Source organism: Callorhinus ursinus, unplaced genomic scaffold (assembly GCF_003265705.2).
Source record: "Callorhinus ursinus isolate GAN/ISIS: 27379988/994484 unplaced genomic scaffold, GSC_fseal_2.0 scaffold14, whole genome shotgun sequence".
Taxonomy (NCBI): Eukaryota; Metazoa; Chordata; class Mammalia; order Carnivora; family Otariidae; genus Callorhinus; species Callorhinus ursinus.
In genome coordinates, this window is record NW_027397076.1 from 37376830 (window position 1) to 37403942 (window position 27113).

Genomic DNA, 27113 nt, shown 5'->3' on the forward strand with positions numbered 1-27113 from the left:
AGTGAAGGGGGGGAAATTGGAGGGGGAGACGAATCATGAGAGACTATGGACTCTGAGAAACAAACTGAGGGTTCTAGAGGGGAGGGGGTGGGGGATGGGTTAGCCTGGTGATGGGTATTAAAGAGGGCAAGTACTGAATGGAGCACTGGGTGTTATACGCAAACAATGAATCATGGAACACTACATCAAAAACTAATGATGTAATGTATGGTGATTAACATAATAAAATAAAATTTAAAAAAATTAATGCAATTCCAAACTTGTAAATAGAGCTTAAAAAAAAAACAGAGATGTTGTAAAGTTGTAGCTAATAATATTTTGTCCTTTTTGCCGCAGACTTCGAATATTTTATTTAAAGAACTGATTGGAAAACAGTAGCCTCAGAAGAATTGTGAGGAATGGGGTTAGTCGCTGTAAGGCCCTTTCAATATTAGCTGATTCTGCACTCCCCTGTTGGGCGGCGTCCTCCTGCTGCATCTTCAGGAACCTTCTCCAGCCCTTCATTGTAAGTTTGCCTACTGAAGAACAGCTCCAGGTCTGGTTTCTGCTGTCTCTCCAGTCTCCTGGCAATTTTTACCTGCTGACCGGTTGCTGTTCGGTGAAAAATGCAATAAATCAATCCTGGATCATGTCATGATTGATACTAATGAGTTAATGTGTGGCACACCCCAGGTATGTTTCAATGTGGACTTCATGAGACCATGACTTGACCCAAAGATTCTCTTTCTAGGAGTGGGAACTGTAATCTCAGTAGTAGAAAAAAGAATAACACTGCAGGTCTCACAGCCTGTAGGATTAAATTTAGAGGAAGAAAAAAAGAATTATTGCTCAGAAAAGTGCACTGTGGGGTACATATGTCAAATGATTGGGATCTTGAACAGAACAGGTGGAAAAGCCGTAATAACACTTAAATCTCCTGACCCCAACTATACTTTCTTTAACAATTTTCCCCCTTTAAAAAAATGTATGCTATAGTGAGTCTTTTGAAAAAAAATTTTTTCCCTTTTGGTATCTCGATAAATCTATAGGTATAGTATAATCATGAACAAGAAACCCTTACTCTTGGTTTAGTAGATATAGCTTAATAAATTATATTCTTATGAGTGCCCCTTGAAGTAGGAAAAATTTCTAGTCTTCCATTCCAACTGAAAGCCTTCCTCTGAACAAGTTGTTAGAACATGTTCAGAGATGCCTATCATAGGAACATATAATAGGATGAACTGACTGTGGGCGAAGAAGAAGGCAGGGATTAGTCACTCACAAGTTGGCAGCGTAAAGACCAGGTAAAGAACTGCACACCAACCTGACAATTGGGAGGTGAACTGGCATCCCGCCCTGGTTTGGGTGGGCACTTATTTCTTAATGAATTAATAAGTTTTCCATAGACTTTGTTAACAAAGCTGCAGAAGAAAGAAGTTTAAAATATAATTTAAAAGGGAGACTTTAAAGAGTTTCTCTATTCATGGCATATCCTTAGGGATTATTAATTTCCCAAATGAAGGAAACAATGATTAGCTCCTTTGAATAAAGTCTGAAACTACAGAGAGTGACTAGTGACCATATCAAGTATCAAATGCAAACTTAATGGGCACACCCTTGTTTCCTTGTGCAACCGCTTAATTGCCCCAAATGCCTGGTCTAGAGTAAATTCTTACTGGCCAATCATCCCGTTTTTCAAGAATGCAGGGATACCCAAGATGACCAACCTGCTACCTATATAAGGCTACTTTATTTACTTGGTGTTTCTAAGATAAGGCTTATGCTAGCAAATATTTTATCGCTAACCCGCTCCTACTAGTCTCCCCATATTGCATGCCTCACGGATGTAACTGTGTTAGGAGGATGGGGAATTGGAAGTGATTTTGACCACCCGAGGAAGGAAAGGGTCAGTCTGAGGCTGAAGGAGTTTAGGAGCAGCAATGAATGAACGCTCAAAAAGGAAAATATCTCTTTCTGGAATAGAGGTGGTGGGAGTAAATAAATGCAGAAGTGGCTATTCTTAAAATCCCCAATCTATTCAGTGTTTGCAAAAACTGAACAAGGCCAAATCTCCCCAGGATTATTGGTGTGTATATCAGAGGGGACATAGAAGGTTAAAGACAAATTGCACAGTGATCTTTTCTCTTACCAGTCCTTTCTTTTCTTTCCCCTCTCCTTAGCCTCGTTTAATCTGACCGGATGAGCTCCTAAATCTTGCTGGTGGCATCCGCCAGGACCCAATTCATTGTCCATTATTTCCTCAAGGCGTGATGGTTTTCTCTAGGATACATGCAAGCACAATACAGAACACAGAAGTATTTTCCATTGCCCCTAACATGTAAGCCCAATTACTAATTTCTTGTTAAAAGTTATTATGAAACACACAGACCTAGATGAATATGTTTGGTGTTTTGTTTTATGTCCTTAATATTTTTTTGAAATTACCAGGAAAGAACAGATTCTAAAATGCGGTGGTTCATCTCTCAGACCTCATTATTCTGTCCTCACAATGTGCATCACAATGAAATGACTGACTAAGGACTTTGAATACAAGTAAATATAGAAGCTCTCTGTAAATACACTTGTCGAATCAGGAGAAAGAAAGAAAGGGCTCCGAGGAGTTGTTTATGCTTTCTTTCATCTGAAGTGCCATTTTCTCTGTACATCGGATAGCATATTGATTTTAGTGTACTTCAATTCTCAATTTTCCATAAACCATAAAAACCTTAATGGCTTCTCCAAAGCTCAAGTGAGAAACAATCAATTAATTTTCCCAGTAGTTCAACTCTGTCAAAATTAAAGTGCTATTTTAATGAATTTTTCAGATATTCAGGATCTACACAGTAGCAGTTTAATGCCAAAAAGGCTTTCTTTTACCATGGCAAGAAAAGTTTAAATATACACCAATTAAATAGAGAGTTCAAACGTTTTAACCTTTATTATACACATGGAAATGCAAGTCCCTTTACATGGCATTTTTCTAGGGTCTAACCGAATCCTGGGTCCACAGCAGCTCTAACCAGAACTGTTGCAGAATCATCCGTAACATAATAATCAAATGCATCAGCTACTACCCCGGGACACCATTCCTCTGTGTTGTGATTTGAAGAATAACAAAAAGGGCTGCCGTACTTTCTCCCACAGGTCCGTATCTTACCTCGAATCCCCACGGCCAACACCACCTCTAGGACACGAGGCGTTCTTTAAAAGGGCCACAGTAAAAATTTCTGGAAGGGAAAGAGGTGAGGGAGCTACCATGCTTTCATTTGCACAATAGTGACCAACAGGACAGTAGCCTGGATTCGTTTATCAGATTAGTGACGTCACTGAGACAGCAGAGATTACAGGGGTGGAGACAGGTGCAGAGCGGGGATGGTGGAGGGGAGGTGGGCAGGTGTCCGTCTGGAAGGGACAACGTGGACAGCTCCCTGGAGGATGAGAACCAGGAGCAATGATGGAAAAGAGGATGATACTAAGAAGGGCCAGGATTTGGGGCGCCTGGGTGGCTCAGTCGGTTGTGCGACTGCCTTCGGCTCAGGTCATGATCCTGGAGTCCCGGGATCAAGTCCCGCATCGGGCTCCATTGTGCGGCGGGGAGTCCGCTTCTCCCTCGGACCCTCCCCCCTCTCATGCGCGCTCTCTCTCTCATTCCCTCCCCCCTCTCATGCACTCTCTCTCTATCTCATTCCTTCCCCCCTCTCATGCGCTCTCTCTCTATCTCATTCCCTCCCCCCTCTCATGCGCTCTCTATCTCATTCTCTCTCTCAAATAAATAAATAAAATCTTTAAAAAAAATAAGAAGGGTCAGGATTTGAAAAGGCTGTGGGCCACCCTCAAAGTGGAGGGGGAGACAAACCAGGAGAGACGATGGACTCTGAAAGACAAACGGAGGGTTCTAGAGGGGAGGGGGGTGGGGGGATGGGTCAGCCTGGTGATGGGTACAAAAGAGGGCACGTTCTGCGTGGAGCACTGGGTGTTATACACAAACAATGAATCATGGAACACTACATCCAAAACTAATGATGTAATGTATGGTGATTAGCATAACAATAAAAAAATTTAAAGGAAAAAAAAAGTCCAATCTCTTTCACACTGCTCCGAATATGACTAAGAAGATAAAACAGTCATTGGAATTGTGAAATGAGTTACAAATAGGACTAAATTACAGGCTGATAGGACATCCAAGCCCATTTCATTAGAAGAATATGGACTGTACTTTGCTGGAGTAACAGTGCAGTGATGTTGATTGCTTGACAAAATTCACTTTGTTTTGGGCCTGAGGACATTTTCTGTGATCCAGAGACAATGCCATGACAGTGTTTCACCTGGGGGCTGTGCAGGCTTTTTCGTTCTTCTTCTGTCTTTATTTCCTTTTTCACTTGGGTTATAATGTAAATCTCATTTAATAACTTGGTGAATTTAGGAAAGTTGTTTTGAGGCGTCTAACTGGTTTACAAAATTTCCTCTTTTCACGAGACCGGATCTGCTACAGTTCCTTCACAAGGAGGAGGCACTTTCTCTTACACACAACCATTAAACAGACTAATTTGCGATTTGGCCTACTTCCTGTTAGATTTCAGGGTGGCTGTGACCATCAGTGGTCACAGTTCTCGTTGCTCATCTAGCCCATTGTTTATTAAAACTTTGAAGTAATTCCTTGGTCCACCTGTTAATCATCCCTCGGCATTTCAGGAGTACAGGTCTTTTCTGGTTTCCTAGTGTGAGGGTAGCTTCTAGGAAGCACTTCCTGTTTCCCGTTTATAGAAAGGTGGGTCGGTATTTCTTCTTGGAAGCTGACCTGCCTCAGGGCTTCGAGGAGGAGCGAGCTATTGTCATTCTGAAATTAGTGCAGTTATTTCTCCCGCACCTTCATTTCCAGCCACATAGTTTCTTCAAGCTTAAGCTACTATGTGGGGGGGCAAATGGAAGGTGCTGATTATCATTCAGGGCATAAATAAAAATCAGGAGGCAATCCAGTCACCGTGTGCAAGAAGGAAAATCACATCATAAATCTCGTAAGTTATTTTCTATTTACATAACCAGTAGCAAATATCTCTGTAGTGCTTAAATAATGTAAATATAAACCAGGAGTGACTCTACCCATGGATCTTAATGAAACATCATATATAATAAGTGTGGAATAAAAAGGCTCATTGAACAGATTTTTTAAAGTCAAAGAGAATATAAACAAATGCTCATACATGCATAATACATATGTGTCAGGCACTTTGTGTTCAATGCTGTTTCAGGCTGTAAAAATAAATAAGCTTACAAGTCCTGAAGGGACTTTTTTTTTTTTTAATCTTTTGGTACATCAGACAGAAACTGCTCTGAGGTTGGTGTTCCTGGGATTTCAATAGGTTGGCTGGGTTGGGCCCCACAGCTATGTAGAAATGAATGCTGCTTAGTGATAAGTTAAAGGGGAGACAGATTTGTCTTCACAAAATGTTTTGTTCATGCTCTTTGCTGGGACTCCCTACAATTATGATATAATTTATTTATTTCATCCCAGATGTTCACTTACCGTTACTTTGAAGTAGGAGAGTGAGCATTATTGTGTATTTTTTACACATGGGAATATGAAGAAAATTCTTGAAAACTCAAATCACTCACAAATAGCTAGGCTGGCAGAAGCAAGAATGAAACTCAAACTTCTCAAATTCAATTTCTTAGCCTTTTACTTCACAATTGCTGATAGATATTCTAACTCCAGAGTAGTTGGGGGAAAAAAAGTCTCAAGTCTTCAAACATTTGTTTTCACTCTTGTTTTTAAAAACAATATTTACTTAGATTTTCCAATTAAAAATACAATACTGCTTTTTAGAAAAATTGAAAAATATAAAAATGTATGAAAAAAGAGAATGAAGTTCATAGATAATGTTAATACCCAGATGGAACATATTTTGATGTATCTCTTCCCTCCTAAAAAAATTGGATTCATACTATATATATATTGTTTTTCATTAATCTAGTAGGTCATCTATATTAACACCTACCATTATTTTATGTACTATGAGGAAACAAGAAAAAAAAAACTGCCAATACTATGACACAATGCCTAACCATTTAGAATTATTATCTTATACTTGTTTATATAAATAAAAATTAAGTGACACTAATTGGTTAGGTATTCCTAAAATTTTTTCATATTCAAACTTCAACTCTTCTGATTGACTCTGTGATTCAGATTTTTCAGGGTGTGTGTTTTACTGCAGCTATCTTCTGTCTTCACTAAAGTGTTGGTGATGCAGCATTTCTTGAAAGTATTCTGCTATTGTCTCCAGAACTTGCCTTGAAGCTGATTTCCCCATCTGCAAGTTTTAATATAGGTGAAACTATAAGAAATATGATTTAGATATGTAAAAATATGAAAAACTGTGCACCTTAGAATCTATGAAATATCGCATATGAACCCCCCTTTTTTTTTTCTCCTGAACTTTGTATCAGGAGAATTTACTGTTGCCTTTTAAATTCATGATATTTAAGGGCTTTACAAAAGTTGGTATCATTTATGTAAACAATTCCCTATTATTGGACATTTAGGACCTTTTCAATTTTTTGCCATCATAAATAAAGATGTGCCAAACATCTTCGAGTAAAACCTTTGCCTACATCTTTGATAACTGCCTTGAGAGTTCTAAAAATAGCATAACTAGGTAAAATGGTATGCTTCCTATATATTGCCAAATTGCTTTCAAAAATGGTTGTATCAATCTATATGCTAACCAGTGGTATACGTGGGCGCACAGTGTTACCTGACCAATGGTTTTCACTATTCGCCGACAGTACATACAGGTTAAATCTTGCCTCTTGACCAACCTACTCTTTCCTTTCATTTCTTCCTTTATTTTTATTTATCACCTGCCAACATGGTAAATAATTCCTTTCCCTTTTTAGTATGTACACTTTTACTGATCCTATGAATCTCAACCAGAAAGCTCTTAGTCATTGCTTAGCCAATCTATATTAAAGGTAGCTAGCTACCTTAATTTTCCCTCTGAAGTCGGCTTCCTTAATCACTTCACTGCTCTAATTTTTTAGATACTCAAGGGGCTAAACCTGAATTCATTATTAGAAACTTTTTTTTATGAAGGTAGGAACCATCTCTTTTAATTTTCTTGATGAAATACTTATTTATGTCTAGAACTCTATTCAATTAGTCATTTTTGTTCTTGTTCATAATACTAATATTAATACTACTAATAAAAATCACTGCTCTCTATCCTGACCTAAAATGTTTCTTTATGAAGCATTGTCAAGCCTTGTTGAAATAAGCTAGGTAAAATCATGTCACTAACATATTTATGGGCCATGTCTTCATGATCATTGGATATTTATTCAGAAAAATGAAAATCGTTCTTAATATTCATCCTTTCAGCAAACTTCCATTGAGTACACACTATAACATGCAATATGCTTGATGCCTGTGGCAATGCCAAGAAGCATACGACACCTTCCTGGCCCTGTGATAATAATATGTAAAATCTATTAGATTCTTCTTGTGTGCCAGGCACGAGTCTTAGTGCTTAATGTCCATTAATACATATGATCCACTCCACAATGATATGAGATCGGTCTTACTAATATCTGTATTTTATAGATGGGGAAACAAAGCAGGAAGAAGCATTTGATTGTCCAGGATCATACAGATGGATTTGAGCCTAAAATATTTTACTTCAGTATTGGCTTGTTTAGCACATGCTTTCCTATAAAAACTTAGAGTGTAATAGGATAGGTCAGACTTACACATTAGTTGCAACAAAATACTATAAACAAGAAGATATGGTAGTGCAGGGGGTTGGGGAGATGAGAGAGATCAACATGCAAAGAAGAGGGAGGATATGAATTGGGCTTGAAAGATGGAAACAGTATGGTCTGTGATAGAAATAAAAATGGATGGGTTAGCATGAGGTGGAACAATATACTCTAGAATCCAACACCCCTGGATTCAAATTCTGACTGCAATACCTATTAGTTCTGAGACAACTTCTCCTAGCCTCAGGCACTCAACCTGTTTTGGCTTTAATGAGCAAAGTTATATATTTGGAAGTGTATGATATGTTTAGGGCATGAAAATAGTGAAAGGTAGAGGGAGTTCAAGGGGGTCTTGGGGCAGTTCAATGAGTGAGGGAGGGAAGGAAGGGTAGGCATTTGTGGGGAGCAGTTGTAGCTGAAGACAAATGAAGTAAGTATGAGGAATTGTTGGAAGATTTGAGACAGAAGAAAGATAACTTGTCATCATTTTACTAAGACAACATAACATTTACCTGTTATGTTTCTACATAACAAGGTTGATGGTGGTGAGGTTTGGAGTAAGGAGAGGCTGAAAAAGTGAATCCAAAGGAGGCTATTGGTATTGCCCGGGTGAGGGATCATAAAGGCACGAATCAGGGCAAATTTCATGGAAAGGAAGGAGACAGATTCCAGAATAATTTCAAAGGTAGACTTGAAAGAACTTGGTAACCAACTGGGGATTTGGGATTGAGTCAAAATGTTCCTCAGATTTTCGCCCCAGGGGCCTGAAATGATGATAATGCCTTTTACAGAGAGAAATTGCAGTTAGTTTAGGAATGAATCAGAGTTGAAAACTTGGGTGTCAGCAGTATAGATGACTTTGCAGACTTTGAATGCAAAGGGAAGGAGAAAGTTGGAACTTTGAGTGCCAGTACTCTTAAAGCTAATTTAGGAAGGTAAATCTCTTTTGGATTAATACTTTTATTGAGCAAAACCAAAAATTAATTATATATTATGGAGTCTTCTTTTCATTCTTATCAGGGACTTTTATTCTCTTTTTGGATGAGGCATTCCCTTGAGAACTTAATGAAGAGTACAGACTTTCTTGTATCCCCAAGTGTGTATGTGCATGTGTCTGGGGGGTGGGGAGGGGAGAGTCATAAACATACATACACAATTTTGCATACAGTTTTAGGGAGTTCTTGTATTTTTTGAGGCCTGGCCCAAGAAACCCAAGAGACTGCTGTGTGTGTGTGTGTATATATATATATATATGTATATATATATATATATATACATATATATATGTATATATATTATTCTTTTCCCAATGCATTCATATATTTTCCGACTATAATTAACCACAGGTCCGGTATTGTGCTAAGGGCCTTATCTATATCAGCTCATATATCTTCATATAGGTATTATATTTCAAATAAGGGGGAACACAGAATGAGGTTAAATAAATTGTCCAGAGTTATAAAGTTAGTGTGTGGTGAAGGCAGGGTTTGAATAGGTCTCTGTATTCGTCAGGTTTCTAGGAGAAACAGAACCAGTAGGCCATGTGTGTATCAAGAGCTTTGTTCTACTGACATGGCTCATGTGATTATGGAGGCTGACAAGTCCCACAATTTGCAGTCAGCAGGCTGGTCACCCAGGAGAGCTGCTCTTTCAGTTCCAGTCTGAGTCCCGAGGCCTGAGACCCAGGGGATCCAGTGGTGTGGTTCCTGTTAAAAGGCTGGCAGCCTTGAGACACAGGGTGAGGTGATGTTTCGGTTTAAGTCCAAATGCAGGAGAAAGCTGATGTCCTGGTTCAAAGGCAGCCAAGCAGGAGGAATTCTCTCTCACTCCCAGAAGAGTCAGCCTTTTTGTTCTATTCAGACCTTCAACTGGTTGGATGAGAGCCACCCACATTAGGGAGAGCAATCTGCTTTACTCAGTTCTACTGATTTAAATGTTAGTCTCATCCAAAAACACCCTCCCAGAAATGCCTAGAGTAATGTTTGACTAAAGTATCTGGGCACTCAGTAGCCCAGTCAAACTGAAACATAAAAACCAATGTTGTCTCTCTGACTCCAACTATTTTGTCATTTTAAAACATACTCTGTTTTTCTTAGATGAACTCTCTCTCTCCCACCCCCCCCTTTTTTTGCTTTCACACATGCCTTACTTAAATTATTCATGTTAGAGCTTCTTCCATGTTTTCCCTTTCCCCAGTTATGTTCCCCTAACTGAAGATTTTAAAGTAAAAAACACTTGGATTCATTCTGTTTGCTTTCTGCTCTTTTCTTCCCCCAAGAAGATAAACTATCCAAGGAAGCTTCTTCTTTCATATTAAAGGTTTAAAAAAGGTTTTGCAGCTAAAAGTGAGTTAACATCTAAAAGACTCCATGGGTACCCGCTAGAAGTGCCTATCAGGTGTTAAAAGAGTTTTCGAATTCACTGCATGCAATAGAAAAGAAGTGCTGGTTTTTGGTAGCGGGGTTGAAACTTTCAGGTGTCTGCTTAGTATGCAGGGTGTGTGTTCGTAAAAGTCAATGCACGATTAAAAAAAAATATATTGTGGATGTTTTTAGGCCCTGGAGCAAATCCAAAATAACAGCTGGGATTTTATATCTCCCAGAGGACTCCTCAAACTCATGAAATTCAGTCCCAAGAAGTCATAACACTCTGTTAGAGCGAAGGCCCAGAAGACTGGTAGCTCACTTGTCAGAGCACAAAGGAAATGAAAGGGTAGCTGCTCTCTCTATCACACACACTTTCAATTCTTTAACAGCCTGGGTGGATCCATGTAAGCTTGAAAAGGTGATCAAACACTAAAATTAAAGGTTTGGGTTTTCAGGTTTTTTGCTCTTTTTCTATCAGGGGAGGGAGGTACTAGTAGTAAGAGAACATGTTTTTTCTTCATTTTATTTTGAAGATGACAAATAGAAGAGTAGATAAACTGAGACCACGGTTAGAAATGGGTCCTATGGCCTCTATAATCAACTATGCACACTAACTAGTTAAAGTAAAACAATTAAATTAAACTGAATTCTGGGGGAGCCCAGGTGGCTCAGTCGCTTAAGCGTCTGGCTCTTGGTTTCAGCTCATGTCATGATCTCGGGGTTCGGGGGATCAAGCCCGGCATTGGGCTCCCTCAGTGTGGAGTCTGCTGGGGATTCTCTCTCTCCCTCTGCCCACCCCTCTGCTTGTGCATGCATGCACCCTCTCTCTCAATAAATAAACAGATAAAATCTTTGAAAAAAATAAACCGAATTCTGTAAACCCAGACTGTAAAACCATTCAAACTGCACAGATAACTTGGTTGGACAAATTTATGCTCAACAAAAGAGCACAAGTTCTTTTTTTAAAGTAGGGGGGCTTGAACTCAAGACTCTGAGATTAAGAGTCACATGCTCTACCGACTGAGCCAGCCAGGCATTCCCACAAATTCTTAATGTAAGTGAACTGATGTCTAGAAACAGACATTGCATTGTAGTTGGAGTCTTTAAGAGGCATTGATTTTCAAATTTGATGAAGGAGAAAAATACTGTAGCTCATATCCTACTGGCTGGTAGATATCTTCCTCATGAAGTTCCCAATAGCACTACAATTTCCTTGGAATAGAATTTTATATATAATGCTTGGAATATGAGGTGACTTCAGGCAATGGAACTAAGTTTTAAATGATTTAGTTTTTTTTTTTTTCTGGTTTGATATTAGCAAGTGATCTCATAGTGTCATGAAAAGGATTCATTAGGGGGTGTGGGGTGATGTGCTAGACATAGCCCAAGTGAGGTTAAATACCATCATCATCAACCTTGACTGACAAGCGCTTACTGTCCCTGGATCTGGGGATGCAAAGAGATAAGCCATATTTATCCCTGACAGAGCTTAGAGCCTAACTGATGACTTACATGTACATATAGAGATGATACCAGACACTGAATATTGATGAACAACTGTTTGGACAATAAGTACCTTGAGGTGGGATAGATATGAATCCATCCTTAAGAGTTTTTTTTTTACCAGTCTCAGTTGTAGAATCTGTAAATAATATCTACCCTATGTATTAAATTGATCTTCCACTACTAAACTATAATTTTCTTCTTGTATCTCTAACCTTAGCCTAGAGTCTAACACATAGTAGGAATTTTGTCTCCCTGAGTTAAAATACTATCATTTTAACAGTTGTGAGCTGGAATTTCTTATCAACTATAATCTGTCACTCATCTTAGGAGGACAATTGCACCACTGACTGTGATGTAATTATATGAGTACGATTCAATCCACACCCTAGTGTACAGGTCTTCTAGGTTATGCTTGTTAGAACAACCACATATATATAAAATGCTATATAAGATGCCTTTAAAACAAAAAGAAGTATAACCAATGTTGTGGTCATTTCTATGTTGTCACAACCTAGGTCTTTGCCTATGTACATATACCAGCTATCCTGGTTATAGCTGGGTTTGCCCTGTTCCTTTGGGGGAATCAAATCAATGACAAATGCCTTTCTCTACATAAGATTGGTGGGACCAGATCCTGAAATAAGATTAATACAAGAGGAAAGTATCAAGCAGTCTTCTTTATTTCAGGATGGAGGGTGAACCATTTAAGAGTAACAGGTGTGACATTCATATTGATTTTCTGGATTTTACTTCTCAAAGAGTCTGGAAAGAAGATTTGAGCAGCTCAGACTGGATTTCTATTGATAACCCCCTGGGATGACTTGACTCTGCCCTCTCTTCAGCCCTCAATTCCTTTACCTTTGAAGCTCCTGGGCCTGGGCCTCTCCTTGCCTTAGGAGAGACTGCCACTTGTCTTTGGCAGCTGGACAGTTCTGGAATGACAGCTGGCCACCCATCCAAGGGACAGCGGCAGGAGCAAACATCCCAGCCTGATAAGACTGATTATGCAGTGGCAAGGAAAAAAAAATCCTATCTTTCTGTTTTTTGTAATTACTGTATTTCTCTGGCTGTGTGATTATGTTTCCAAGAGAAGAGCGGGAGAAGCTGGCAAGAACCAATGTCCTCAGTTTGGGAGAGAAACTGCAATTCCTTCAGAGGCCAAAATAAACTGCAGGACAGAGAGAGTCATAACAGTGCAGTGGTCGGTCCCCAACAACTGGGAACCAGTAGTTACAGCCTCAGGCGCGAAATTCTTCAGTCCACACCAGACACTCAGCAGGTGAAGACATAGGTATGCTCTAGCCAGGCCCCCATCTTTGAGGCAGATGGATGTCATAACCCCACAGGGCAGACAGTTGCCAAGTGTCATCTGGAAGACTGTCAGGAGCCCTTCCTAGCATTATCCTTTTGAAATCACAAGCAAGCCCCCCCCCCCCCCATGTCAGGGCAGAATCTTCCAGGCTACAGAAAAGCTGTCCCCCTCCCCCACATCCATTCTTCCACCGACATTCTATGAGCCTATGACAAGGGAAAGAAACTAATCATAAAACCTGATCATAAAACCCTTCTTATACTTGAAGACGCGATTAAATATTCACTTAGCCAAGGTCTCCCTGCTTCATTTAAAACAAAAGAGGTTCTCCACTCACGCCCTTCCCACTCCATCAGAAGACGTATTTCTGGAACCAGCGCTGGCCATCCCGAAAGTTGCTATTTCCCTTAGTTGAGGGCGAAGTTAGCGAATCCCTGGCTGCGAAGTCTCAACTCGGGGGAGGGGGCGACGGCCAGGGCGGGGGAGAGCGGCGAGGAGGAGGAGGGACTAGAGGGAAGGACACTGCCCCCTACTTCATCGAGGTCGTTGACTAAGCCGCTGGAGCCTCCGGTTTGGGTTTGGGGAGGGAGGAAGTGGCGGCCGCGGCGGAGCGGCGTGGGCTCCGCACCCGCGGCTCGGTGCCAGTTCGGTACCTGGCGGGCCGGGCGCGCCTCGCAGGCCGGCCGCCCGGGGCGCGGAGGGTGTGAGCGCGCGCGCCCCCTCCGTGCCCGCTCAGCCTCGCGCGCGTCTCGGGGGAGGCTCCGCGGAGAGGCGTCCCGGGAGCCCGCAGCCTCAGTCCTGCCGCCGGCGGAGCTTTGTGCGGCGGCGGCGGCGGCTCCGAGTCCCACCTGCTGGTGGCGGAGAGACAAGGAAGGGGAAGAAGAAGAAGGAGGAGGAGGGGCAGGAGGCGGCGGCGCGAGCCCACCCCTCCCGCCGGCGCCCACCTCCCGGGGGCTCCGCAGTCCCCAGCTCTCGGCCTGCACGCGTCCCCCGCCCCCCGGCCCGGCCCGGTCTCCTGTCCACGCTGCGGCGGCCGCTGCTGCAGCCCAGACAGCCCGGCCCGGCCCGCCCGGCCCCGCCGCCGCCACCCGGAGCCGCCGGCGAGTTTGAGGCGAGCGCGGGGCGCGCGGCGCCGCCTCGATGTGCCCGGGAGCCGCCTCGGCGCCCCAGCCCCGCTGAGCAGCCCCGAGCGCGCAGCGGCCGGCCCGAGAGGGCGAGCGAGGAGGCGCGGCGAGTCCCGGAGAGAGGGGGCGAGCGAGCGAGGAAGAGCGAGCCCGAGAGCGAGCACAGGGAGCGGACACCATGCCGGGCTGGAAGAAGAATATCCCCATCTGCTTGCAGGCGGAAGAGCAGGAGAGAGGTGAGTGAGGCGACGGGGCGGGGGAAGGCAGGGAAGGGGGGTCCGGGCCAGGGGCCGCCCCCGGTGCCTCCCTCTCCCCCAGCTCCCCCCGACCTGTCCACCGGCCGACGGGGGAGGGGCGCCGCGCCCTCCGGGGCCGCGGGCGGATAGAGGCGGCGCCTTGCGAACTGGAAGAGATTTCTTTGGGGGGGGGGGGGGGGAGAAGGGGAAAGGGGGGGGGTGCAGCAGCAGGGAACTTTTCGCTTGGGGAAGGGTTTTTGGGGGGGGTACGTAGGGGGTACTCTAGCTTCTCCAGGGCCCGCTCGCACGTGGAGCCGGGCCCGAGCGCCGGTCTACGGGGTGGGTGCTGGTGGGGGGTCCTGCAGTGTTTTAAGTGACTTTTCAAACTTTCCTTCTCCCGCGGCCGCCTTCGCGGTGTCCCCGCCTCTGGCTGGGCTTCGATGGTGCTTCGGTGCCCAAAGTTGCTGGAGATTTAGTGAGGAGGAGGAGCAGGAGGAGGAAGAGCTGGGGGGCGGGATGTGGGCGCTGCCGCAGGTCTCCGGAGGGGGAGGGGAGGAGGGAGAATGCTGTCCCTAGGCTGAGGGTCTGGGGCTGGGAGTGATGCCTGGGAGATGAGTTATGCCCTAGCGCAGTCCCCGCTGTCAAGTTAATACCGCAGGACTGCGGGCTTTTCATAATTACTCTTTTCTTTTGTAAAGGCCGCTGTCCATGCCGGGTTGCTTGTAGACCTTTTGTGCTTCTGCCTGACAAAGTGTGCTGGGCACGTTGCTTCTAAGTGACTTGAGGAGAGGAAAGTTGAAGGCCCTTTGCACCTCAAAGGCTTGGTTCTGTTGAGGTCATTCCATGCTGTTTGGATTGTGCTGAGGTTGGCCAGGGAGTTCAGCTCGGTAACCTGGATATGATGTACTGAGTGCACCAGAATTTCCTATACAGCCCTCCCCCCCACCCCCGGGGCTAAAGAGGTGTGCGCCGTGGCTGTGCTAGCATCCAGAGGGACCCTGGCTGGCAAGGGCCCCCAGGGTTTATTCCCCTGCTCCTCCCACCCCTGCCGGCCCTGGCTTCGAGGAAAACGCTTTAGAATTGGATGTGTTTCAGGATGCTGGGTCCGCATGGGCAGTGGCAACAGTCGGTGCTGAGGTTAAACGGTGCTGTGTGGGTGGGAGGCAAATCTGGTGTCTGGAGAAGGCAGAGTTGTTAGGGGAGCTTAAATTTCAGCAGCTTGATGGGATGGTATGGAGGGTGATTTGGTTATTGGGCATGCCAAAAGTTTCAGGCTTTTGAAATAATGCTTACTACTGAAGAGCCAATGTACGATTTCCAGTTTTTCTCTAGGTGGCACAACCTGTCTTTGGTTTATATCCTGTTTAATGACTCAGGGAATTCATCCCTTTTAAACCACTTCCTTATTAGATATGTGCATTCATTTTCCAGCACTCTTTCTGGCAGGGGACCTTATGTTTACCCACTCAAAAGGCACCCCTGCTTTAGAAATGCCCTGCTTTTCCCTTTAGTAAATCATATCTTAAAAGTTGCAAATAGTGGTACCAATAATTTATAACCAGGTAAAAGCACTAAATGAAAGCATTCAGTCAAGCATGGAGTATCTGTCCTATCAACTCAGTGTCACGATGAACTTGGTACTAAATGGTTCTGTTTGCTAAAAAAACATTGCAGTACTGCCAGCAAGTTTTATCTGAATGCTGAAATGGGTAAATTTTTGGATTGTGACAAAATGTACTTCTATGTCTTTTAGAAATATATGGTAACTTTGAAAGATGATCACCTAATCTGCTTGGTGGAGATAAGACTGAATTTCCTCCAGAATATAAAAATCTGAGTCAGAAATTGGGTATTCTACTTTATCTTTTCCAATAGGAGAAGCAGGGATGTTTGTCACTTGGTGTCTTTTTACACCTTAAGGATTTCTTCTTGCTTATATTATGTGATGCTTCTCTAATTAGTATTGTTTCCAATTTGATTGTTGCATTTCTTTTTGAGGTCCTGATTCGTTGGGGATGCACAAATGTATGTGGTTTGTTTCTTTTAAAATTTCCTACCTGGTGTTTGTGTTCCAGTTGTGTGTGTATATGTGCACATATAAGCATACATACTTAAATTAACTGAGCTGCCTGCCTGATTTTTAATGCATATGTCAAAGGACACTGCTTGTAATTGGCTTATTTTTTTGGGTGACTGTTATTGTAATGAGCAATGTTTTCTATTTGCATTTGTAATCAGCTTGAATTTAGTTTTTTTTCCCCTTGGAATTTATAACTTTAAATGATAAAATAGTTTTCAATTTGTTCTTGTTAAATATAAACAAAAATATTGAACTATCAGGTTGGTCAGGAAAATAATGAACATAGAGGGAATAAATACATTTTAAATTTTGTCTAGGGATAACATTGGCTAAAATTCCAATTTCTAATGTCTTATCATTAAATTCTAAGGTTGGTTGTGCTCATATAACCATTGCTTTTTCCACATTCCCCTCCCCCCCACTGCAATTTACATTTAAACATTCTAAAACCCATTATGGAGGCCACTCTAGCATAACATTTTTTCATGTAGATTTTGTTTAGCGAAATCTCTTCATGAAACTTAATGCAAATTAATACAGACTGCTAACTTCATTAAGGACCACATATTTGAACAAGCATTTCTTAGCATTATTCTTTTTAAAAAAATGCTAATCTCAACTCAAAGATTTAGGGAAACTGCCTTCTTAGTATTATCACATACAAAGAGAGAGTTGGCCAATCTGTATAATTTCATGCCATACCTACACACCATTCATAACTTGGGTTCATCTTGAAGGCTTCTGTCAAGATGATATTGAGTGAACTATTGCTACTGCATGCAATGCTTAGCCGAGAAATTATAATATATGGGTTGTTGCAGTTAATGCAGTCACTTCCAAATGACATGTTAAGATTCACCCACATACAATGACATACTATTAAAATTCAGGACACATTTCTCTGTCTTCCCCTTCCCCTGATTTTCTGCTTGAGCTGATAAACCCAATCCATTTAGAAGTCACCTAATGCACTTTTGGGTAAATGTTTTAGGAGAACAGAAATTATTCTGTAAACTGTTTAATATCCCACTTGAATTAAATTAAGTAATGTATTAGTTGTTTTAATCTGCTTATTAGTTTATCATGTGTAATAGAAATAGAGCTGTTAAGGAAAATCTCAGTAATTAATGATGCTTCCTTTGCCTTGTAGCTTCCCTTCTGATTTCCGTGGCTTTGGTTAGTACATGTTCGTGTGTGTATTCACCAGGGGAAAATGTATGCATTTTGTATAGCTCCCTTTCTCCTTGTGTTTCTGTTCTTAAGTTTTGGAGGTATACAAGTAAACTTGAGAACTTTCCTTTGGACTTCTGTAGAAATTATCATGTCTGGGGTTTTGCTTCTGTTTTGTTGACTGAGAGTATTTGGATCTCTTTAGATACAAAGAATTTAGGTTTTATAAAATATCTATGAGAAAGCACGGGGACTTAAGTAGCGTGCCTTTATTATATCTTTGGTCCGTTTCATTTTCCACACCTCAAGGAGATCTGGTGACCCTATTCTACACAACCTCCTTATCAAAAATTCCAGTTTGAAATTTGACTTTTGACTAGGGAGTGCTGTGGGGAAAAGAGAAGAAATCAAAATGCATGGAGAGTCTCCTATGCGTTGGGCATGGTGTTGGACACTTCACATGCATTATTTGGTATAAGTCTTACCACATGCTTGTAAGGTAGGTATTATTATTTCACCTGACAGATGAAGAAACTGATACTCACAGGATGAAAAAAAAAATGCCTAAAGTTAAAAAAGCCAAGCCTTAGGGTACCAGTTTCTAAAGAGATAATGCAAAAAAAGAAGTTAAGTTACATTTCTTGAGATGAAATTTTTAGCATTATATATGTACACATACATACACACACACACACACACACATAGATAAAACATGGATTTTTTTGGACCTAATAAACTGACACTAATTCTTTCATCAGGAATTCATCAGAAGAGTTTTAGTTATATATAGTGAGACAAAGCTTCCAAAGTATATTTTGGGCTTTTGACAATCTGACCAGATAGGTTTATTAACTCTAACAATAAGGATTAAAATGTCAACATATTTTTAAGGAGAATTATTTGACTACACTTAAAGATAGTCATTTAAGAGAATGGCTTTTCCACCAAAGATTTGATATATATAATTCCATAGTTTTCCTTCTTTTCAAAGAGTATTTGCCATGAAGGCAAGAATTAACAAGAATTAGGTATTTTTCCTCACTGCTATGACCTGGGAAACTACTGTATCGTTAATAGCCATTGTGCATTTGCTCTTTTGCCAACATTTTATTTAATTAAAGCTATCCATCTGAACTCTCAGCCTAGCTATCTATCAGAAGGCCCAGTAGCCAAACAAAGGGGCTTCAGATAATGCTTTCTTCTGCAGTAACCTGATTGGTTTTTTTCACCAAGAAAAAGAAGTATCAACTTAAGCTGGTAAAGGGTATTGATAATTGAATATCATATTGAGAATTGAATTATAGCTGTTATAGTAAATGTTGCATGATGGCTGATGGTTTAAGGCATTTAGGATCTGATCAGCTTATTTTCACTTAAATTATAATGGCAGTTTAGTAATACAAAATACAAAAGTATAGTAATACAAAGTAACATGTCTAAGAGAACAATATTCAAATGCAAAAACAAACCCTGGGTTTGAATCTCTTGTTTTATCTTTTATTAAAGTGTATTTCTTTATAAATTCCAAGGTTGCTTAAACATAAATATAAAAACCTATCAATACAAATTTCCTTATTCAAGAAACCTACTTGTTTAGGCATGTCAGTGACCAAAGGGTACTGTCAGTTTAATGGGAAAGTTAATGTTCTTTAAATATTTCTGCCAAATAAAATGCACCTGATTGAATTTCTTACCACCTTTCATTTCAACAGTAATTAAACTTCAAGCAGCAAATCAGGTGTTGAAAAGAATGTGAAGACAGGGTTAGTATCCTAGCTGGATTCCTTAGCTCCGCCCAGCAATGTGGTGGACAGCAAGGTACTTGAAGTCAAACAACAGTGGGTTTAAATCCCTTTAGCACTTCCTAGCTCTGTGGTCTTAAAGTTAAAACTTAAAAGTTCTCTAAGCCCTGTATTCTCTTCTTGAAGATGAGGACAAATAACATCTACCTCATGGGAGGATTCAATGAAATTAACAAATGTGGAATTTATGACAGTACCTTTCATGTAGTTCTGGGCTCAGTAAGAGCAACTCATTATTTTTATGATATCTTGATATCTATGATATCTGTAAACTTAACACCTCAAGGTGTCCTGCTGATGAAATGATGAATTTTTATTCTCTAAAAACTTCATAAACTAGTAAAAAAAAAAGTCCAGCATTTTGTGAAAATCTGCACAAAAACACAATGTTCTGATGGTGAGATTGTTGATACATTCTAGTCTGGCTGACATGAAGATGAAGAAACTCTTAAGGCCACTCTTTTCATACATTCAGCAAACTTTTATTAACCACTAACTGCCATGATGGGTACTGGGGATGAGAAAATCATGGTTTCCATGTTCAAGGAGATTATTACATATAGTTAGGGAGTCATGGATTTGATAAATAACTCAGTATAGCCTCTCTTCTATAAAGATTAGTGCCGAGGGAGCAGAGAAGAGGGATTGACTGTGCTGAGGAGGTGGTACAGAGGAAGTGTTAAAAGACTTGAAGGAAGGAGGGGAACTTAGAAGGTTGGGCAGGGATATGAGGGTAGAAATTTCAGGCAATGGGCATGGCATGATCCAAAGCCTTGTAGAATAAAATATGCCAGGAACCCCTATTGGTTTTGTAAGGGGCTGAAGTGTAGAATATGAATATGCATTTCCCCAAGAGGTAGGGGAACTGGGTGGAGAAGATGAGACTAGAGAGGGCCAGATTTGGAAGGACTTTATATGTCAGATTGAAGAGTTCAGATTGTCTCCATCAGGTTTGGGTTAAGTGAAGGATTTCTGATAGAGAAGTAAAGGGATCAGATTTATATCTTGGAAAGATCACCCTGGAGGCAAGGAGAAAATATTGGAAAAGGGAGGGACTGGAAGGGGTGGGGTCACTAGGAGGCTATGCCCTGTTTCAGGCCATGCAGAGATACTCCGGAGGAGGACTTGGTACGCAAGTAAAGGTGGGAAACATGGTGGGGGCGAGGTGGGGGGCAGTGTAGGTTTCTGGTTTAGATCGTGATTAGAATCAGAGTCGTGTCTTAAAACCCAGTGCCTTGATACAGAGGCTGGTATTCTTTCTACCTCATATTGCCTTTATTTCCTCTTCGCCGAGTTTAAGTAGGGGAAGAATGTAAACATGATCTGATAGAACAGTGTGAAAATAGAGGACTACCAAAGTGATTGGATCATGGTGATAGCTTAACGCGCACTAGTTTTTTTTTTAATTATGTAAAATTCATATACTGTCTAATCCTAAAGGAAAAACAATTATTCTGTACATTAATCCTCTATAACTAATATGAAATTTTAAATGTTTTTTTTAATTGAAAGAGAAAAGTGGTAGTTACTATGTTGTGGAAATGTCTTTCCTAGTAATAGAATTGGGTGGGGTTTTTAATATCAATTGTTTTCTGAAAACAGCTAAATGCTCTGTGAATAAAGTTTAAAAACGGTGAAATCGGAGGGGGAGATGAGCCATGAGAGACTATGGACTCTGAGACACAGACTGAGAGTTTTAGAGGGGAGGGGGGTGGGGGGATGGGTTAGCCTGAATGGAGCACTGGGTGTTATACGCAAACAGTGAATCATGGAGCACTACATCCAAAACTAATGATGTAATTAATATATGGTGATTAACATAACATAATAAAAGGGAAAAAAAAGCTTCTTATACCGGACTCAAAGTTAGAAAATTGGGGTTCAGGTCCTCTCTTAGCCATATTCCTGATTGTTTGGCCTAGACACAGACCCCCTCTGAACCTCCCTTTTCTCATCTCTGAAGGTAGGATGGTTCTTGGCATACGGATGTCCTGGGGTTATTTTATTTATTTATTTATTTTAGGAGGGGTAAAAGCTGTTATATTACAAAGGGGAGAAGTAAAAAGTAAAAATCTTAATTCTCAGGGCACCTTGTTGGCTTGGTTGGTAGAGCATGTGACTCTTGATCTTAGGGTTGTAAGTTCTAGCCCCCAGTTGGGTATTGAGATTACTTAAAAATAAAAAATACCTTTAAAAAAATTTTAATTCTCAGTCTTCCAAAATGAAGGTGGGCTATGTTCTGAGGTTTCTCCGTTAGGCTCCCATTTGTTACAAAACAACTCAAATGATGCAACTAAATGACAACACATACAAAGCTGCACAGTCAAGACAACCTCTTTCCTGCCTGCCTGCCTGCCCTTGGAAAAGTCCCGCTCAGATGCCAAGTAGACCTGGCTGCCTGTGCCCTGTTGTTGGGTTTCTGCCTCTCTCCAGTCCGGGCTTCTAATCTCAACCCAATATTCAAGGGACCATTACTTCTCAAATTGAAATCATGTACGGAACCTTTTTACTGGAGAAAAAATGTCTTGCAAATCTCGACTGCTGACCTCATTTTTATTATGCTACTTAAATATGTACTAACCTAAAACTAGGTATAAACTCCTGATGCTTATAGCTCTGGTACAACACAGAACCAAAACGGCTTTTACAGATGAAATACAAACAAAACTACTAAAAAAATCAATAACTTTAAAATTAATGACATTTATTTCATGTGACTTGATATTGTTTGCCTGAAACTAATTTCGCTCTTGGAGTGTGGATATGGTGCTTGCTGCTGTGGAAAGTAAACTGTCACATGCTGCTTTGGAAAGTTGTAGCATCACTTTTTTTTTTTTTTTCCTGGCTGAACTCCTTTGGAACCTTGGTTTTAACAATCTGTTGTCACTTGGTCTTTCTTGGGCATGAACACATCATTTACATGTGAAGTCCTCCATTCTTATTGGTCTGTTTTTCATCAGAGTGATCCTAAATACAAAACCCAGTGTTAGCACTGCAGTTGGTAGCAGTGTTAGGCTGCACGCTGATCTACTTTAGTGCTTTTTTTTTTTTTTAAGATTTATTTACTTGAGAGAGAGCGCGCCTACGCACAAGTGGGTGGAGGGGTGGAGGGGGAGGGAGAGAGAGGGTGCTAATCTCACCACCCTGAGATCATGACCAGAGCCCAGAGCCGAAGCCAGGAATCTTGCACTTAACCACCTGAGCCATCCAGACACCCCCTACATTAGTGCTTCTTACACTATTTCTGGTGAAGGGCTCTTTTATCCAAGTCTGATATATGGTCCTGTATAGCACTGTGAGTGTACTGTGTCTCACCTGAGTCACCTGAGTCTGACCACACCGGTATTTGTCTATACCCCGTTCAGTGAGATGAGGTCATTATTTCCAGCCTTGGATGTCGGGGCAGTGCCAGATTGCTATACGAATTTCTGAACACCTATCTTCATATTCAGTATTTATGTAACCATGGACAAGTAAAAAACAGTTTCCTGATTGACACTGACAACAGACCACACTTCGAATAGTACTGGTTTTGAATATGTTTATGTAGCTGGGGTGAAGGAGGAAGGTTCAGAAGGATGGAAGAAAGGTATGTGTGTAAAAATGTACACTCTAGTTTTAAGATATACAAATGACACAATTTATTTTCTATATTTGCTTGCACCTTGCCTTTGAGATCCCATTCATATTGAAGATGGAAAACATCTGGTCTTGTTAATAAAGAGCATATTAGTCTTTAGTTTAAAAACTCTTTGGTCATTGCTCTCATTTCTCAAGGGTTTTCTCTTCTCTCATTCTCTGAAGGGGAAAGCTTAATATCTTCATGGCACTGGGTGAAGGGCATTTTATTCATTGTCTGACCCTCACTGCGTCCACTGCTCTGGACTTGGCATGCTTGGTGACTGGGCGTTGTGCCCTGGTCCCCACTGAAATGAGACTGTTCCCGTTTGGTCTTTGAATGTCATCCTGGCAGCTGATTTGGACTTCCTGGACCTTGCCATTGTGCCTACTTGTGAGATCCTTGTAGCCTGTGACCTTCTTGTCAAAACTAGGCCTTTTCCTAGGTACCAGTCCTGTCAGGATTTCTGCCATCCCTCCTGGGAGCCAGCAAGCACTTAAATCTTTCCCTTGAATCATGATGGAGTTTGTGGGATCTTGGGAGGCACCCTCATCTGCACCTGTCCTACAGTACCTTTTGCAGATATCACCATTGTATTGCTCCAGTGCTGTGTTGGATGCTGCCTGTGCCAAATAACCATCATGCTAGGTGATGAGGGTCATTGGCCAAAGTGTGCACCAGTGCCCGCAAAGCTATCCAGGTGTGAGTTTTTCTCTCCTTTTGCACTTGTCAAGGAGTGTTGAATCCTTGCAGAGTATTGGACGCTTATATCTGATCATTTGTCCCCCTGCCCCTTCCTGTTTTTTTCTATTCTCTGCTGTACCAGCTATCGGCAGTGGCTTCGGTGCCTTGAAAATTTAAAACTGGAAGGGACGAGAGTCAGAAGGGTGAGTGAATAATCACAGGGAAGAGTCCTGTTCCTATTTTAGATGGCATCTCTCCCTAAGATCTGAATGTCAGAGAAGAAAGAAACAAATAGCCCCGAGATGATGTAGCTTGAAGCTGGTGAGTAATTTTGACCAGTACCTTTTGTTGGTCTCCCTGGTACGCACACCTCTCTCACTTAATAGCTTTACTAGAAATCTGCTGTTTATATTGCATCAGCAAATGTGTGAACATGAGAACTGACATATTTCTTCTCACGACTGGGAGTGTAATGGCAATGTGCATTAGCTATTAGCTATTGATGTGTTTTAGAGGTTTACTTTGTATTTTGAATAAAGATGTTTGGAAGAGATCACTGTATACTTAAGACTTCTTGTATGAACTGATGTTAGAATTACTATTTTACTAAGTGTTTATTTTGTTTTCACAGTTGTTGAATATAGCAGACAATATGAAAATTCGATACAGAGTTTGACAGCATAAAATTAGTAGTCTGTCTGTTTTTTAGGTACAGTTAATCATTTGAGAAAAAGTTAAGGTATATAGATTTTGCCTCTTAGTACATTAAACAACAACAAAACAGTAGAAAATAACAGGTGAATAGTCAGATAATAATGTAATATTTATTTGTTTGTTTATTCTGATATATAATCTGTGAATAGTTTTCCTTGTTGATATCTTCTGACATCAAGTATTTATATCTCCTATTACTGATATTCATAAATTCCATGACAAAGACTGAGCAGAGTACGCTAATGTGCTTGTGAAGTCACACTTCGGCAGTCAGACGGATTTCTACATTGCCCTTTTCAGAAGTGTCAGGACTGTTGACTAAAAGCGAATGGCATCTAAAATTAGATTTTTCAGATGAATTCAAGTGTTTCTTTTTAAATGTATAATTTTCTAGTATGTGCAGAGCACATTTTCATTAAATGAAAACCTTGAACAAGGCAATATAAATTTAGTTTTTTTATTACTGTTTCACTTTTTCCCCCTATAATTTTAGTTAGGAGAATGAAAATTTGCCAGGCTAGAATCAGACACCTGTAGAGTTGCTGCATCTGCTGAGAAAGCATCTCATCTGGCTTTGTTCGTGAACTTGAACTGATAGATAATGTGTGTGTGTGTGTGTGTGTGTATGAAAGCCGTACCAATGAAGAGTAAGTAGTCTTGTTTTCTCATCAACAGTATACAATGTTATTGGGTGTCATCTGGGCTCTCCATTCAATGACTTCATTTACTCAAAACTCCACCCTTTCAGTCTCTACTCATCATATTGAAAAAAGAAGGAGGACAGTGTCTTAGCCTTCTTGGGATTTCATAAAATACCTCAGACTGGGTGGAAGTAGAGGGGGCGGAGTGAACTCTCTACTGTCTCTTCATGTAAGGACACTAATCCTGTGTGATCGGGGCCCCGCTCTTACGATGTCATTTAACCTTACCTACTTCCTTAGAGGTCCCATCTCCAGGTACAGCCATGCTGGAGGGGAAGGGCTTTAACACAGGGACACAGACATTCAATCCATAACAGCAGGAACGGAAAATTAGTCAATGGTTTATATCACATTCCTATACATTTCATCTTTCAGCATCTGGAACCTGCTCCTTGGAACAGAAGGTGATGTACTCAGAAGATGGTTTTAAAATGCAGCTTCCAAAGTTTTTGACAGTTTTCCCATTGAGTGTCTGTGTCCCCTCCATTTGAATCTGGGCAGGCGTGTGGCTGCTTTAGCCAGTAGGGTCCGCTGGACATGATGCCGTGTGCTTTCTGAGGCTGGGGTTCAAACAGATGAGGAAGCTTCCCCCTTGTTGGCTGCAACACTTGTGTTTGGAGCTCTGAGCCACCGCCTGGCTCTCCTGCTTCTAACAGGGACGTGAGTTCTGTTGGAGAGGCCACATGTAGGTGCTCTGGTTGGCAATCCTGGTCTCAGTCTTCCCAGCCCACGTGCCGGACATGTGCATAAATGAGCCTTTAGGTAATTTCAGCTCTCCGTTGTTGAGTGCTCTCGCCTCCCCGTATTCCTAGCTGGGGCCCCAGAGCAGCATGGAATCGATGCAGGCCATTCTCTCTGTGTCATGTCTGAATTCCTGACCTACAGACACTATCAGCATAATTAAATGGTTCTTAAAAAGCAGCTAAGTTTCGGGGTAGTTTGTGACCTGGCAATGGTAAGTGGAACAGGTGCTGTATGGCCCCATTTTGGATCCCTGACCTCCTGTTCCATTGCACTCCCTGGAACTCTTTGTTTATCATCAGCAAAATCCTTTATATCCTCAGCCTCCTCCGTGAACTTCCCCTTCCCTTTCTTGGTCTGACTGACGCGTGACCCTCTGTCAGGGCATTTCTTCCTTTGTAGTCTTTCACATTCTCCTGGAGGAGGGGTAGGTCTTTTTTGTTCTTCTTTGCTATTTCCCATCTGTTGTCCTTCCCTCCTTTCTAAAAATGCCTCATTTTGAATCTTATGCCACTGCAGCCTTCAAGCCTCTTCTCCCTGCTCTCGGCACTTGTCTGCGGCGGGTGACCATTTTCACTGCTGGCTGTCTGCCACTTGCACCGCACTATTTCTGTCACAGTTCTTCTGAGTTCAGTATTCATATACATCGTCCCTCCGGTTTCTTGGTTTCTCCGTCCTGTGTCTTTTCCTCTTTCAGTGGTCATACCCACCACTGTACCTCAGTTGCTCGCTTCTGGGGCCACATCTTCGACCGGCAGTTCTCAAAGTGAGGTCCAGTGGTCTCTGGGGGCTGCACTTTCAGAGAGTCTGTGAGGTCAAAACTATGTCCATGATAACAAGAAGACATTATTTGCCTTTTTAATTTCCTTGTCTTGGGGGTGCACGGTGTCGTTTTCCAGAAGCTGCACGATGTGATGAACATCTTCATTTTGGTGGCTAATGCAATGCATGCTTGCATAATCTTGTGCTTAAAAATTCCCTGTTCTAATATTGATAGGTAAATACTACTAGACATAACTCGCATAACCAAAACCTTTTTGGGGACCTTCACTCATTTCTCGGAATGTAAAACCATCCGGAGACCAACTTTTTTTTTTTTTAAAGATTTTATTTATTTATTTGAGAGAGAGAGTGAGAGAGAGCGAGCACATGAGAGGGGGGAGGGTCAGAGGGAGAAGCAGACTCCCTGCCGAGCAGGGAGCCCGATGCGGGACTCGACCCCGGGACGCCAGGATCATGACCTGAGCCGAAGGCAGTCGCTTAACCAACTGAGCCACCCAGGCGCCCCCGGAGACCAACATTTTTGAGACTAGCTGCCCTAAAA

General features: G+C 41.7%; 2 protein-coding genes across 4 annotated transcripts in view; one reads left to right on the forward strand and one right to left on the reverse strand.

The window, feature by feature from the left end:
* Nucleotides 1-318: 318 nt before the first annotated feature.
* Nucleotides 319-14222, reverse strand: LOC141374070 (uncharacterized). Its single transcript, XM_073900294.1, has 3 exons — nt 13256-14222; nt 2129-2259; nt 319-591 (listed from the first exon to the last, which is right to left on the reverse strand). Exon 1 carries the CDS (start codon nt 14220-14222, stop codon nt 13326-13328), a length of 897 nt encoding a protein of 298 aa, XP_073756395.1. The 3' UTR covers nt 319-591; nt 2129-2259; nt 13256-13325.
* Nucleotides 14092-27113, forward strand: part of GRIP1 (glutamate receptor interacting protein 1) — a 661959-nt gene continuing 648937 nt past the window's right edge. For 2 of the 3 annotated variants that reach the window (XM_073900694.1, XM_073900697.1), the window contains exon 1: nt 14092-14278. In XM_073900694.1, the coding sequence (XP_073756795.1) occupies nt 14221-14278 (58 nt within the window). In that variant the 5' untranslated portion in view covers nt 14092-14220. The remainder of the gene's footprint in view (nt 14279-27113) is intronic. The other variant, XM_073900696.1, reaches the window with a different exon arrangement.

Excerpts from the sequence above, each read along its gene's own strand:
- LOC141374070 (XM_073900294.1), bottom strand. The coding sequence starts at position 14,222 with ATGGTGTCCGCTCCCTGTGCTCGCTCTCGGGCTCGCTCTTCCTCGCTC.